At 36.8% G+C, this 16,384-nt stretch overlaps 1 protein-coding gene across 1 annotated transcript; it reads left to right on the top strand.

The window, feature by feature from the left end:
* Positions 1–1,038: 1,038 nt before the first annotated feature.
* Positions 1,039–6,468, top strand: LOC136690785 (uromodulin-like). The gene is made up of 7 exons (XM_066662767.1): positions 1,039–1,084; positions 2,812–2,922; positions 4,643–4,827; positions 5,059–5,222; positions 5,314–5,559; positions 5,961–6,123; positions 6,315–6,468. Exons 1-7 carry the CDS (start codon positions 1,039–1,041, stop codon positions 6,414–6,416), a joined length of 1,017 nt encoding a protein of 338 aa, XP_066518864.1. The 3' UTR covers positions 6,417–6,468.
* Positions 6,469–16,384: the final 9,916 nt, after the last annotated feature.

Raw genomic sequence — 16,384 nt, 5'->3', positions numbered from 1 at the left:
TAAAATTATTATTAGTATTATAGCTATTATTATTATTATTATTATTATTATTATTATTGTAAGAAAAGTAAGAGACCACACAACATTTTCCTTTTCTGTCAAATCATTAAGAACACATTCTATATCACAGACACAATGCGGAAATCAAGCTTTTTGAAATAAAGTGTGTCTATGAAATTAACATTTGGAGCCATTTCTAGGAGGAAACCGACATATCCTCCATAGCTCCATAGTCACACATCTCCAGGAACCTTTGTTTGAGTCCCGCTCTGAGTGTTTGGTGTGTTCTCTCTGTGTCTGTGTGGGTTTCCTCCGTGTGCTTCAGTTTCCTACCACAGCCTAAAAACACACGGTGGTAGGTGGACTGGCGACTCAAATGGGTCTGTAGATGTGAATGTGTGAGTCTGTGTCACTCTGTGAAGGACTGGCATCCCCTCCAGGGTGAGTTCCTGGGGTGAATGATTGAATTCATATATTTAATTATGAATATATGTGAATTTAATCATGAATAGAAACAGAAACTGGTTCAAACAAGGTGTGGGATGAAAAACATCTGTTTTATCAAAGGTGAAAATTATTTCGTATGCTGGAACAGCAGGTTCATCAAGTTTGATGGCTACATATTTCAGCTGTGTTCCGCTAAACAACATATATATAAAGACAGCGAATCTTAGCCCTATCCTCAGAGGTTGAATAGAGCTGCTTTACACACAGATCTATTAACTGGTAAGTGTTTGTTTCATTTTATTGACTTGTAAACATTCTCCTAATTCAATTTCCTTTGCTGCATTTGTATATTAGATATGCTTATTACATCTAGTATCAAAGCTAATTATCATGTACTTTTCCTTGGGATACATTTTATGGTGAGGTCTGGGTTTCTGAGAAACCCATCAGTTTAATTCCTCGATTCCGAAATATTATTTTGTGTTTATTTAGTTTATTACCGTTAGCTCATGAAACGCAGTGAGCCTTTGAAATTAAAGTGTGCAATGATGTAACTGTCAACTGTTTTCTTTGGTATAGATACTTTGCAAGATGAGTCCTCTGCTTCAGCTCAGTTTGGTCGCTCTACTCTTTGTGGGTAAGTATGTACAACATATCATATGCATACAATATATTAACATTAACATTTTCGAGTCTTATCATTTTAATTCAGTGCATGAGTTTAATCACCAAGGAAAATTCAACTCCTGAACTGCCTTCTAGTTAGCAGCAGTCTGACATTCAGAGGGAAATGTCTGCACACCTTTTATATATTTGTTCATTTATTTTAGTGTGTTAAATAGTGACTGTTACTAAAATGCTCTATATTTCTCTCACTGAAACCTAGAGTTTAGACCTAATAATCCTAATATGGGCACTGTAACACAGGAAATGAGTCTGCGTTTTCAGTAATGACTGCAGGAACCGTTTTTAACACAGGACGTTTCTGGGGGGAAAAATTACACGCAAGGCGAAACGTGCCGTAATAATAAATTAATCTACAGTGCACTCATTATCTCTCTCTCTCAAATTAGTTGGAGTCACCAGGACCTATGGAGAAGGTAAATTATTCTCAACTTAGTTATTATTTTTTGAACATTTTTGAAAGTTATTATAAATAATTATTATAATATTATAAACATTAAAAACATATTCTAAACATAACCAATATGTCACCTTAGGGGCACTTTAGATTTCCACATATTAATGCATTTTAATGTCACTGGTTATAAGACCATCTCTTATTTGTTTAAAATTAAATCTAAAATGTCTCTGCAATAAATGTCTTACATTTGCCTTTCATTAATTTGTCCTGTCTTTTTGATTTTGAGAAGTATTTGTTTCCTGTTTATAAAATAGATATTAAAGGATTTTAATCCTTATAATCATAGAGCAGTGTCCTATTTGGTTGTGTGTGTGTATATATATGTGTGTGTGTGTGTGTGCATGTGTGTGTGCGTGTCTGTGTGTGTGTTTGTGTGTGTGTGTTCGTGCATGTGTGTGTGTGTGTGCGTGTGTGTGTGCGTGCATGTGTGTGTGTGTTTGTGTGTGCCTGTGTTTGTGTGTGCCTGTGTGTGTGCGTGCATGTGTTTGTTTGTTTGTGTGTGTGTGTGTGTGTGTGTGCGTGCATGTGTGTGTGTGTGTGTGTGTGTTTGTGTGTGTGTGTTTGTTATCCTGGAGGGTGTAAATATCCTGCATGTCTTTAAACATTCTAATTTTTCTTTTTAATTTTATTTATTTACTTAAGCAGTTAGGAAACCAGGAATATGTGATTTGTGTATTCTGTGTCATTCTGTCTCCCCCTCTCTTACTTTCTCTTTCTCACATTAGGACAGGGGTCAGATTCTAGAAAAGGTAAATTCACTGATATTTCACATCCAATATCTGAATTGTTTAAATAATATATTGCATATCAGATTCAAAAATATGAAGAATCATGTAGTTTATTTATTATTTCTGTCATTTTCTCTCCATTTTAAGTTGATTCAGGATCATCAGAAGAAAGTAAGATAACAGACTTTTAAACTGAATTACATCATTTCTGTGCACTTCATCTACAAAAACAGGCCTACATTGTCCTCAATGAGTGCTGGAACACTGAGATTACATAGTGCACTAAAGCATTTAGCCCAAACACCAATAAAATAATGTTGAGATTTCATACCTTAAGAAAATCAAATGCTGAAGAGTATCGATATCAGGAAAACACACACTCCCCCAAATTAGAAAAAGTTGGAAATTTTTAGAGAATGAATAGATAAAAAGTAATGTATGATTTATGTCTCAGATTTTGAAATAAAGGTCTGTTTGTGTTTCTTTTATCAGAAATATGTGAGGATCTGAAATGCACTTTGGGTGAAATATGTCAAAAGAAAGATGGACAAGTCGGCTGTGCCTGTGCTTTGCCTGCATTAAGGAAGAACCCTGACACTTTCGGTAAATTCTGTCTTTTAACATTTTTTTTCTTTGAATTATACTTCCCCTGTTTTTAGTGTTAGGGGTTTATGAGAATATCTGTTTACAATACCAGCAGGATGTACTGGAAATGAGTTAAGTGAAATGTAACTTGCACAGATACAGAAATAACATAAAGTTGTAATATATTGGATGAGCCAAAATGTTGCCTCTGTTTAAGTGAATTAATATTTACAACATGGATATGGTGTAATTCTTAAAATGAGGGAGATTTGTTTGTCTCATCTTCCAACACACCAGAATTCAACAAAACTCTAAACTACATATGGGCGGCATGGTGGGGTGGCATGGTGTTGCAGCAGGTAGCGTCACAGTCACACAGCTCCAGGGACCTGGAGGCTGTGGGTTCGAATCCCGCCCCGGGTGACTGTCTGTGAGGAGTTGGTGTGTTCTCCCTGTGTCTGCGTGGGTTTCCTCTTTGTGCTCCGGTTTCTTCCCACAGTCCAAAAACACACGTTGCGGGTGGATTGGTGACTCAAAAAGTGTCCGTGAATGTGTGTGTGTGTCTGTGTTGCCCTGTGAAGGACTGGCGCCCCCTCCAGGGTGTATTCACACCCTGCGCCCAATGATTCAGGGTAGGCTCTGGACCCACCACGACCCTGAATTGGATAAGCGGTGACAGATAATGAATGAATGAATGAATAAACTACATATGAACAGGCGCAGATAATAAATCATGAATTCACTGTGTCCTCCCCTCTGTGCAAACAAAAGAGATATGCACCAGCCTTGTTAGTTGAGATTGTAGTAAATACAGAGGTGTGTAGAGTAGTCAACAATTGTACTCAGAAAAAGTCAAGTAAAAGTAAAAAGTAGTCACCAAATGTATTACTTCAGTAAGAGTAAAAAATACTAAGTCAAAAAATTACTCCAGTACTGAGTAACTGCTGAGTAACCTCTTTGTTTAATAATCAGGACATCAAATAATACACCTGAATGCACAAAAATATAAAACCGCAATGAACAAATTCAGAGCCAAGAATATCTCTTAAACAACTAAGACAATAATAAATGAAATCTTTACAAAGCAACATGAATTCAGTTCAGCAATAACTTAATAACAAAACAATGGACTCAATAAGTAGAGAGTTTTCTCTGCTCTTGTACTGTGCTTCTATTTTATTTTTTATTTTTTTGATTAGTGAAAGTCAAAAGTCTCTAGTGGCTACATTTGATTGGTGAGACTCAGTCATGTGACAGAGCCTCTGTTGGAAGACTCTACAAAACAAAACAAAGAGGACGGTCGATAAAAATAAGTAGCGAGTAGAGAGCAGAATGTAGCTCAATGTAACAGAGTAAAAGTACAGCTTCTTCTTCACAAATATTCTTGAGTAAAAGTGAAATGTATGCTGCATTAAAACTACTCATTAGTATAATTTGTCCAAAATGTTATTCAAGTAAATGTAGTGCTGTTACTACCCACATCTGAGTAAATATATATGTTTTCCCATTTAAAGTTAGTTGTGACTCATTTCTTATCCATAACAAAATACAAACAACTAACAGATGTGCCGTCAGAGCGGTGGCATCAGGGTTTAGAAAGATAATGTGTCCTTATTTCATTATATGTTAAGTACATTTTAATGTTAAATACCCCATAAAATGCCACATGTTAGAGTTTTTATTCCTTTGCCTTGTCATTACTCATTTCTTTTTCTTTTGCTCATTCCGTTTTTCTCAGATGCCATACAGCAATGTGAAAGCCTTTCTGGATCTCTCTCACTGTCCCGCTGTCAGCTCTTTGAAGCTGGATACCCTGCATATACCCTCCACCTGAATGATCTTAAGTGCAAAGGAGACATCTCAACTGGCAGAGTGGTATTCAAATTTAATGTTGAAAAAGAAGACTGTGGCACAGAGCTGAAGGTACAGTATCCTGCTGAAGAATAATATAAATTGTTCTCCTGTGATCCTTTATTGGTGTAGAGTGGTGTTCCTGTTTGTCAGGTAAAGGGCCGTAGTGTTACCTTTTACTCTTTACTGTCTGAGAATGCTAACACATTGTGTTCTTAATAGGTCCAATATCTCTGCAGGAAAATTTATTATGACCTACCAAGGACTGAATATCTCAAAAGCTAATACTCATTCTGTCTACAGACTAACAAGACCCACTTCATCTACGAGAACGCTGTGCAGAAATCCAATAGCCTTGACTCACATGAAGTGATCAGTCGTAAAAGCTGGCTGAACATTGACTTCTCCTGCGTGTATCCACTCATTAAGACCATCTCCATGCCCATGTCCATTGTGGCAAAAGAAAAGTAAGAATACTTCTAGCAGCAGGCTTTTATTTTATGGCAATTTCTTTAAAATTTGACACGTTCTTTAAAATTTGTTCATTTTTCCCCTCAGTGTGGTCAACAAGGTCCTGCCTGGTCTAGAGGCTATATATACGGTCCAGATGTACCCCTGTGGTGATCCTTCATGCAGCAGCCCATACAGCGGTGAACTGATGATTGAAGAAAATAAGCCAGTCTATGTGGGAGTGACTGTGGAAGGAGTCGACAAGGATGTGTTCTCTGCTGTGCTGGACAGATGCTGGGCCACTCCAGACAGTAACAAAGACAACAGTGTGTACTGGGACCTGATTGATAACGGGTAAAAACAACACCGTAGCTTTCCTCCTACAAATGTAACTGCTTCATTTTTATCAGAGTCACGCTGGGTTTGGAACCTCCGGAGATCCATGTGGCCCCAGAAATCAACACACTGTGGACAGGGCTGTAGTCCATCGCAGGGCACATCAGATTTTAATTAATTTTATTAACTTAATCCTTTAATAAATGTCTTTTTATTGAGAGGACTGTAGATTGAAGAGTTTTTCCCCAAAACATGTTTAAGTTAATACAAAATAAAAAAATAAATATCATCGCAAAAAGTCATGAAATTTTCACTTTTGAGTGTCCCTTAAGCAGATTGTCCTGACCCTTAGTATTAATTGTTTACAGTCTGTCGCTCCCTCCTCTATATTAATCTTTAAATCTTCTTTCACTCTCTAGATGTCCCAACCCTCATGATGCCACTGTGCAAGTGTATAATAACGGAGCCTCAACATTCAACCGATTCTCCTTCAACATGTTCACCTTCACGTACAAGTCAAAAAGAGTTTTCCTGCACTGTGAAGTTAAACTGTGCCTACGGAAGAATGGACGCTGCGTTCAGGTGAGCTGGGCTCTAATATTTAGCCAGTAATTGGCCAGTTAGTTTACATCAAAGAGCTTTTTAAAGACATTAATTTTGAAAGCAATTATGTGGTGTTCAGTTCTTACACTGATTTCACAAAGCGATAACCACAGCAGGATACATAAAATAATCCACTTCATTTTATTTCATGTTCTCATTTCTTTTTGCAGCGGTGCGACAATAGTAGTGAGGAAAAGGATGACGATGATTCAAAAAGACACCGCCGATCTATGGATTTCCACGACACAGCTGCCATCAGCATGGGCTTCTGATTTGCTCATTTACAACCTGCACTCTATTAGTGTTATAGTATCATTATTTTAGGTGTTCGATTGTTTACTCTCTTTAATCAAATATGTAATTACTTACTTTTTAATTTAATATTTTTACCATATTTGGTAAATGTATGTTATATCACACTTGCTTTTCTTTCAGTGAAATTTGCAAAGAAAATAAATATCTATCTTCAGCATATTTGCATTTATTCATATTTAAAAACGCTCATGGTTTCTTAAGTAACAAAGTACTAAATGAACTAATACACTTCTTTGATCCTTTTGTATTGAGCTACACAGTCAACAATTTATAACATTTTCATGACATGTCAAAAATCATTATTGCAGACATCTAGATAGACCATAAGGATGAAACATAGAGAGGAACCTAAGCTCAAAAATGGACTCCTACAGTCCAAGGGTAAATGAGTCTCCACAGTGGTTCAGTCATCAAAGCACAAAGCACCAGGACGTTCATTCATTGTCTGTAACCCTTATCCAATTCAGGGTCGCGGTGGGTCCGGAGCTTACCTGGAATCATTGGGCGCAAGGCAGGAATACACCCTGGAGGGGTGACAGTCCTTCACAGGGCAACACAGACACACACACAAGGACACTTTTTGAGTCGCCAATCCACCTACCAACGTGTTTTTGGACCATGGGAGGAAGGAAACCCATGCAGACATGGGTAGAACACAACAAAACCATTGCACTGATTTTTTATTGCACTGAAATTATGCATCTGAATTTTGTTGCTTTTAAATTTAAGTCTTCATATTTCCACCTCTGAATATTTTGCTTTGCAATTATGCATCTGAATATAATTGGTATTGAAGAGAACTCGTGAATTTTCAAGAACACGTTTTCACTGTTATTATTCAAGGTTACTAAATTCAGATAAAAAAAAAATCAAGCTCAAAAAAATTCAAACAATATATTTCGAAGTTGCCCAAATCCAGTAGACGACATTCAGATACCAAAATACGAGTTACAAAAAATATCCGATAAAAAAAAAAAAAAATCAGATACACATCCGGGTCACCAAGGATGAGCAATCGATTTTCTTTTTCATCTTAAATGGTGCAGTATTTCCATTCTGTCGCCGCTAGATGGAGAAATACGAACACAACTTCCATACCGTGGAAAAACTACACGCTTAGCTTCCTTCCGCGGATATTATCTCTTTATTTTCAGTGTCTCAAAAACCTGATAGGCTCGCTAAAGACACAATATAACTATTGATGTCCCGAAGATGAAGATATTTTACTGTGGAATTTTTTTTTGTAATAGCCCTGTGAACATAGCATGTGATATGACAATAGACAGAATGTCTTTTTTTTTTTTTTTCAAGTCTTATTCATTGCTTCCTGTCCAAGTCATCTTTAACCATTCTGAAAAGAAATGCTACAATATTTAATATCTTATGCACATTATCACTGTGATTCTGATTATGGTTGATGTTCTGTTAAAAAAATGTAATAACAGCTAACTGAGCATTGATATTTTGTAAACATTGTTTCTATTCGTTGCACCCAGTTTTTGTGACTTGTGTTTAATTGGTAGATTAACCTTTACGCATGTGTCAAGTGTTTTGAGACTAATCTCAATAGGTAATGTCATGAGGCATATACAATTTCTATACATGTCATTTACAGTTCTCATTTAATCCAGCAGGGTGTGCTGTTTACAAGCTCTACCACTTTGGGGAAATTGACAACAGCGATCTTCTGTTTGGGATAAATTGCATATGTACGAAAGTCCTGAGTCTAATTTCCATTTTTTCCTGCCCGGTATACACACCAAAAACACAAAAAAACAAAACTCTGAGCATCACAAATTTTAGCCGTCAAATGCATACATTTTTTTTCCTACATGTGAGGTGAGGTGAACGGATACAACAGAGTTTTAGGGCCACGGCGTTTAAAAAAAAAAAGATTCCGAGAATAAAGTCAGAATTCTGAGAATATTCTCTGAGTAATTCCCTGCGTATAATGGACCACATCAGGACCACAGTGTGATTAGCGTTTAAATCCTGAATAGGTGCACGAACCCATCGCATGTAGTTTCACAGGATACAATTAATGATCACGAAAATGACAGATCCGGAGCAAGTAGAACTCCGGCGCCCCCACGAGGCTCCATCGCGTTACGGCTCGGACTCGTACAATAAACTACAGCCCAGCTAGCAAAATTGTATCGGGCCAAATCATGCACGCCGAAACAAAAACACTCGACCCGATGCCGGCACGCGGAGTCGGCATTGTCTCGGCCGTGATGTACGGCCGTAGAGTGGGCCAATAGTTCTAGCCCGAGTCTGGGAAACACTCGGCCGAGTGTTGTGGCTGAGGCGCGGCACAAATGACTCGGCCCTGGTCCGGCAAGCCATAACTAAAACGCGATAACCGGACCACGGCCGAGTCTGAGACAAAAGCACGCCATTAATGCCAGACTCGGCCCAGATCTGGCTCATTATCGGTTGTAATAGTTTATTTCTATAGAAAAAAGGGTACATTATTGGCCACTAAACGTACAAGTGTTTAAATGTCCAGTTATGTTCCTTAAAGGTACATTGCATTTTCTTCTCCAGAGGGAGAGATACATGTTTGTAATATTTCATTATAGAAATGTCATAACAAAAAACATAGGAAAGGCCTGGAGATGAAACAGGTTGTATGAAATCAACACATTTTAAAATCTACAATTATAATATAATCATGTTTCCTAATTAAATGTACAAATATGTACAACTGAGGGTACCACCACAATGACAACATCTGACAATGTAATATCAGTAAGTGTGCTTTTCATACAACCTTGAAACAATGTAAACATACAGCAATTGTAATGTATACAAACAGTACATAAATTCATTCATTCATTCATTCATTCATTCATTCTCTGTTACCGTTTATCCAGTTCAGGGTCCCGGTGGGTCCAGAGCCTACCTGGAATCATTGGGCACAAGGCGGGAATACACCCTGCAGGGGGCGCCAGTCAACACAAGACAACACAGACACACAAACATTCACACTTTTGATTCGTCAATCCACCTACCAACGTGTGTTTTTGGACTGTGGGAGGAAACCGGAGCACCCGGAGGAAACCCACGCGGATACGGGGAGAACACACCAACTCCTCACAGACAGTCACCCGGAGCGGGAATCGAACCCCCTGGAACTGTGTGACTGCGACACTACCTGCTGTGCCACCGTGCCGCCCTACATAAAATCAATAAATAGGAAATCCATTTGTAACTGGCATTGAAATTTTTTCAATTGGCAGTGGCATGATTTCCTAAATCCAATTAACATTCAAATACTGTTTTTCAAAGAAACAATTAGTTTTACACCCTATGAACTGCCACTTAAATTCAGACTTTTCTTTAAAAATATGTAATTTATGTATTACGCTAAGGCCATATAACAAAACATTTTTGTGTTAAAATACAAAAATATTTCACCGGTAGGTTTGGAAAACTAAAAATTAAATGGCAGAATGGTACTTTAAAACAGTTTGAGTTTCCTCAAAAGTGTGGAAGTACACATTTGACACTTATTCATGGAATACATCAGTTCCATCAACAGTTTGCAAGACTACAGTTTGCAAGTCACACTTTGTCAATACCTCACTGCCCTCAACAATGATGGAAATATCAGCCGTATCCTCATCTCTGTCAGCCTGGACAACAAAGATCTTCAGGATATGCAGTGTAGTGAAAGAATGCTCAAGTGTAGTCACCTCTGTTGTACTCCTTGTTGAATTCCAGCTCTATAATTAAACATAGAGAGATTATGTACATGTTCTGTTCTCTTCAATATATTTTCTTTAAAAATATTTAATGAAAAACTGTAAACTGCTTATGCATCCAAATTCATAAACTACAGAACTTCAAATGTAAAAGATTATTAGGTTATAGTACAAACGATTATACAAATGATTATCCTCCAACTGGTGCTAAAGATCTCATCTAACTTAAATTAACCTCCTATCTGCTTTTCTCCCTGCCCACCTAGTTTTCTTACTGCAGTCCATCTTTACATCATTACATAAAGAAAATGAATTAGTTCATGTTCATAGTTAATTTTGAAAAATGTAACTAACTTCACAGCTCCAAAAATAACTACTTCACATGCTTTTTTTTCTCTCTCTGAATAAATAGGCTTCTATCGTTTTCAATATAACCTCTTTTAACCCATTAATCACTAGCCTAAAATCACTGCTACTCCCTAACCAAACCGGTTCGGTTACATCGCGGTTTACGTTAGAATGTGTACGAGCGAGAGGGGGGACTGGCAGATATTGAAAATTCATAAATGGAATTAAAAACATAATTCAATACAGTTAATATTAAAAACAGGCCTGACTGGCTAAAAGAACGGTTTGCAACCCTTAAAAAGTCCATAAAGATTTTTTATGTCCTCCATAAAATGGAGGGAATACAGTTTCACTGAAATTAAAATTAAAAATCAAATTGTTACCAGAAAATCTCACTGTTGCATTGAAAAACATGTCCTCAGGTACACAGGGTATAATATTTATGTGTATTTACTGTAAGAATTAGAAGTAATAGGCTTGAAAAAACTCAGATATTAAATTCCATAAAATGGTTAAATCAAACTGTTACCAGACCACTCCACTGCATTCTTGAAGAGCATGTTCTCAGGTACTCAGGGTATAATTTTCATACATTTTTACTGTAGGAATTTGAAGTAATATTATTTGATGGTGTTTAATTTACATATATGGACAATTTTGAGTCCTATTAAAGGGTTAAATCAAACTGTTACCAAACCACTCCACAACAGCCTTGAAGAACATGTTCTAGAGTACGCAGAGAATAATAGTCATACATTTTTACTGTATTAATTTGGAATAATATCATTTCAAACTCATAAATATGCTGTTTAATTTACAAATATTGCAAAATTGTGAGAGCTATTAAAGGGTTAAATCAAACTGTTACCAAACCATTCCACTGCAGCCTTGAAGGACACGTTCTCATGTACCCAGAGAATCATTTTCATACATTTTTACTGTATTAATTTGGAATAATATCATTTCAAACTCATAAAAATGATGTTTAATTTAAATATATGGCAAAATTGTGAGTCCTATTAAAGGGTTAAATCAAACTATTTACCAAGCCATTCCACTGCAGCCTTGAAGAACATGTTTCAAAGTACCCAGAGAATAATTGTCATACATTTTTACTGTAGGAGTTTGGAGTAATATTATTCCAAATCTCCTAACAATTTTGTTTAATTTGCATAAATGGCATAAGTGTGAGTCCTATTAAAGGGTTAAATCAAACTGTTACCAGACCACTCCACTGCAGCCTTAAATAATATGTTCTCAGGTACTCAGAGAATAATATGTATACATTTTTACTGTAGGAATTTGGAGTAAGAGCATTTCAAATTTCAGTAAAAATTGTTTAATTTGCCAATATTGCAAAATTCTGAGAGCTATTAAAGGGTTAAATCAATCTGTTACCAAACCATTCCAATGCAGCCTTGAAGAACATGTTTCAAGGTACCCATAGAATAATTGTCGTACATTTTTACTGTAGGAATTTAGAGTAATATTATTTCAAATCTCATAACAATTTTGTTTAATTTGCATATATGGCAAAATTTCAGTAAAACTTGTTTACTTGTTTACAGCCTTAAAGAACATGTTCTAGAGTACTCAGACTATACTTTTCATACATGTTTACTGTAAGAATGTGGAGTAATAGCATTACGAACTTCATAAGAATAACAACACAATTCCACAAATTGCAGAATGCTGAAGGCCATAAAATGGTTAAATCACACTGTTACCAGACCACTCCACTGCAGCCTTAAAAAACATGTTCTAGAGTACCCAGGGTACAATTGTCAAGCATTTTTACTGTAGGAATTTGGAGTAATAGCATTTCAAAATTCAGTAAAACTTTTTAATTTGCACATATTGCAATATAGTGAATGCTATTAAAGGGTCAAAACGAACTGTTACCAGACTACTCCACTGCAGCCTTGAAGAACATGTTCTAGAGTACCCAGATTATACTTTTCATACATATTTACTGTAGGAATTTGGAGTAATATTATTTTAAAACTCATAAAAATTATGTTTAATTTGCATATATGGCATTTTTGAGTGCTATTAAAGCGTTAAATCATACTGTTACCAGACTATTCCAATGCAGCCTTGAAGAACAAGAGCACCCAGAGAATAATTTTTACTGTAGGAATTTGGAGTAATAGCATTGCAAAATTCATTAAAATATTATGTTTAATTTGTACATATTGCAAAATTGAGTGCTAATAATGGGTTAAATCAAAATGTTACCAGATAATTTACCAGAAACTGTCCACTTCAGTCTTGAAGTACATATTTTCAGTTTCCCTGGGTATAATTCTCAAAGCTTTTTACTCTAGGAAATTGGAGGAATAGTATGGTAAAATTCAGAAAAAAATATAATTTAATTTTATGAATCTCGTAATGTTTAAGACCATAAAAAGTTTATAGTACTAGGTACTAATTTCCAGGGATATGTACTGCATTTACGAAGAACATGGTCTCAGGTAAAAAGTATATGTTTTTTTTGTGTGTGTTCGGAATAGTAATATTTCAAATTTATCGTTTAGTTTTGGTAATGTGGGTAAAAGCAGTTAATGATTATCTCCTGCTAGTAATTCATATTTCCTGAAAATGACAGTTATAATAGAATTTTAAAAATGTTTAAAAATGTTAAATTCAAAAGATTTAACAATAAAAAACAATAAGACAATAACTTTAAACTTTAAAAACTGTTTTCAAGACTACAGACATGATCTCTCGCATCTTTTGAATTTAACATTTGTAGTAGGTACATGCAGTACATATCCCTGGTAATTAGTACCTAGTACTATAAACTTTTTACGGTCTTAAACATTACGAGATTCATAAAATTAAATTATAATTTTTTCTGAATTTTATTTTATTTTGTAATTGCATAGAAAGGAATAAAAGAGTCTCATAAAATGCCATATGTTGACAAATGCGAGTTTCAGAAGAGGAAGGTTAGAAGCTCATGCTGATGGCAGCGGTGTCGTGGAAGTCCAAAGACCTGCATTGTCTTCTCTTTGAGTGTTTATCATCATCATCATTATCAGTGCATGGCTGAGAAAGTAAAAACAGTAACATTTCAATTTCTCATATATCAGCTACTCTGCTGTCAAACACCACAGAGACATGGATCTCATTCTAATAAATGTCTGACAGTTTTGGTCAAATGACCAGTTTTTGTTGATATTCTAAGAGAAAGTAAGTGAACACAATAATAACACAGCATCTAAAATAGAACTACAAGAGAATTCAGCTGCTATTTTCTAATATAGTGAACTTGTGCGCTAAACAGTGCAGGAATGTGTGTTCTGTTTGACACACACGATCTGATCATTATTTAAACAAAAAAAAAAAAACTATGTCATTTGTCAAGGTTGTCTTTCTTTCAGATAACTTTGACCTGAACTTACCAGAGCACACTGTCCTCCATTTCTCAGACACAGGTGAACCTGGCAGTGCAGACTGAATGAGTTGGAAAGACCAGTGAAGGTGAACATCCTGAAGGAGAAGTGGTCAGATAAGGAGACGCCATTCTGCAGAACCTGCACTGTGCCGTCCTGAGGGCAGATGAGGGAAGATGATCAGGGAAGATGAGGGTGAGTGGGGGCAATGTTGTAAATGTAAACACTGCAACATTTTTTACACCTCAGACCTGGGAATTCACAAGAATACATTTGTAATGAGGGCGGCACGGTGGTGCAGCAGGTAGTGTCGCAGTCACACAGCTCCAGGGACCTGGAGGTTGTGGGTTCGTTTCCCGCTCCGGGTGACTGTCTGTAAGGAGTGTGGTGTGTTTTCCCTGTGTCTGCGTGGGTTTCCTCCGGGTGCTCCGGTTTCTTCCCACAGTCCGAAAACACATGTTGCAGGTGGATTTGTGACTCAAAAGTGTCTGTAGGTGTCTGTGTTGCCCTGTGAAGGACTGGTGCCCCTTCCAGGGTGTATTCCTGCCTTGCCCTGCCCAATGATTCCAGGTAGGCTCTGGACCCACCGCGACCCTGAATTGGATAAGCGGTTACAGATAATGAATGAATAAATGAATGAACATTTGTAATGACATTTCCTCTACTTTTACATTACTAAATGTGCCTCATAGATGTATGGCATTGCTGCACACAGATGGGTGACATCTGTTGCTTGTCTAAAGGATCATGTTCAAAACAGAGTTCCAAAGAGACTTTTCTTACTAAATTACTCTAGCTGTCAGTAAAAATGTGTTTTGCTAACTGTATTTTTAAAAGCATTGCATTATTCAGTTGGGGGATTGGTTCTGTTCACACTCAAGCTCTCCTGATAATTTCCCGTGCACCATGGTTACCAGTAAACATTAGGGTACATGTCTGAGCGTGAAAGAGATTTGTGGTGTTGATATTTTTGATCAGTTTAAAGCATTTTCATCTCTGAAAGGAATCTTCAAAGAGTAGATTAGATGATGTTTCAACATGGGATCATGTGATTATGTGTATTTCATAAGCCCTGTCAAACCAACTCAGATACAGAATGTGGATAATGATTACACTGTGTAAAGATTTTCCTCTTACCCATTAGTGACCAGGTCCCAGCGAGCGTTGTAGTAGTAGTAGTAGTACTGTGGGCCCGGAGTGGCCCAGCAACTGTCCAGCACTGCGGTGAACTGCTGAGCGTCAACTCCACTTACATCCACAGATGTATAGATCTGCTGGTTTACTCCAAGAGTGACAGTGCCCCCTAAAGGATTGGTGAATGAAGCATCAGTGTAGGGTGTCAAACTGATCTGGTATGTGCCCTGTCCACTAGGCAGGTTCCTGCTGACAACACTGTAGAAAAAATACACTGAATTAATAATGTTTAACAAGGACACTGTGTCACTGATGCAAAGTACAATAGTACTCTCGTGTAGTGGTCCGTAACTGTGAATATGTGAGAACACATTTTACTGAGCCGCGAGTGAGTGAGTTTCATTCATTCATTCATAAAAGTACATTAATCCATACTTCAAACAGTAATAAGCCTCACTAAAGGGTTAGGTAATGTCACAATTAATTATATTAATAATAGAAACAAGAACTAGCAGTATGTATCATAATTTTATTATTTTATATTTGTATGTATATTAGTAAATTAGTAATATAAATTAGTAAAATAGTAATAATATTAGTAAATTATTATTTAGTTTACTTAGTTGTTTAGTGATGTTTATTTCTGTCTTATTATTTAATACTCTCTTAATTACTGCTAATTAGTGTACCCTTATTGTGAAGTGTTACCAAAAATATTTGAAAATGATTCATAAAATATGACAATTAACTGCAGCAGCAAAAATTGTTACCTGCTTTTGGCCTGGAAGAGAGTGGGCGCGTCAATCGTCTGAATGAGCGAATGCACACAGGAGAAGCTAACATTCAGCCATGTGTCACGACTGATCAGACTCTGCTGATATGGGCCACTGAACATCTGAACGGCGTTCTCGTAGATGAAGTTAGTGGCATTAGTCTAAAAAACACAGATATAGTTTCGGACAATCAGACCAGTCTTTTTTCTACTACCATATCTCTCTAATTACAGAGCCTCTGTTTTACCTGCAAGATTGTGCCACATTCATTGTCGTTAAAACTGAACACCAGTCGGTCGTTCTGTATCTGTCCTTGGCATCTAGGATCGTTCAGGTGGAGAAGTTGTGAAGAAAATCCTGCCTCAAACAGCTGGCAGCGGGACAGAGACACTGACAGATTAGTTCCTCCACACGTCTCAACAGCATCTGAGAGAAAACACAGTCAGACCCAGGGTTTTGAAGGAATGAATGAGGTGTGTGGTATCGACTGTCTTTCAGCACTTTTAACTTTTGTCTATCCCCTTTGGAATCTACAGAAGTAAGAAGAACAGTCAATATATGAACA

This window comes from Hoplias malabaricus, chromosome 3 (genome assembly GCF_029633855.1).
Source record: "Hoplias malabaricus isolate fHopMal1 chromosome 3, fHopMal1.hap1, whole genome shotgun sequence".
Lineage (NCBI taxonomy): Eukaryota > Metazoa > Chordata > Actinopteri > Characiformes > Erythrinidae > Hoplias > Hoplias malabaricus.
This window is presented reverse-complemented; position numbering and strand designations above follow the sequence as displayed.

Bases quoted from the DNA above. Each gene is read 5' to 3' on its own strand.
- LOC136690785 (XM_066662767.1), top strand. From the start codon at position 1,039: ATGAGTCCTCTGCTTCAGCTCAGTTTGGTCGCTCTACTCTTTGTGG. The intron at 5,223-5,313 runs GTAAGAATACTT...TTTTCCCCTCAG, and splicing joins TCCATTGTGGCAAAAGAAAA to TGTGGTCAACAAGGTCCTGC. The intron at 5,560-5,960 runs GTAAAAACAACA...TTCACTCTCTAG, and splicing joins TGGGACCTGATTGATAACGG to ATGTCCCAACCCTCATGATG.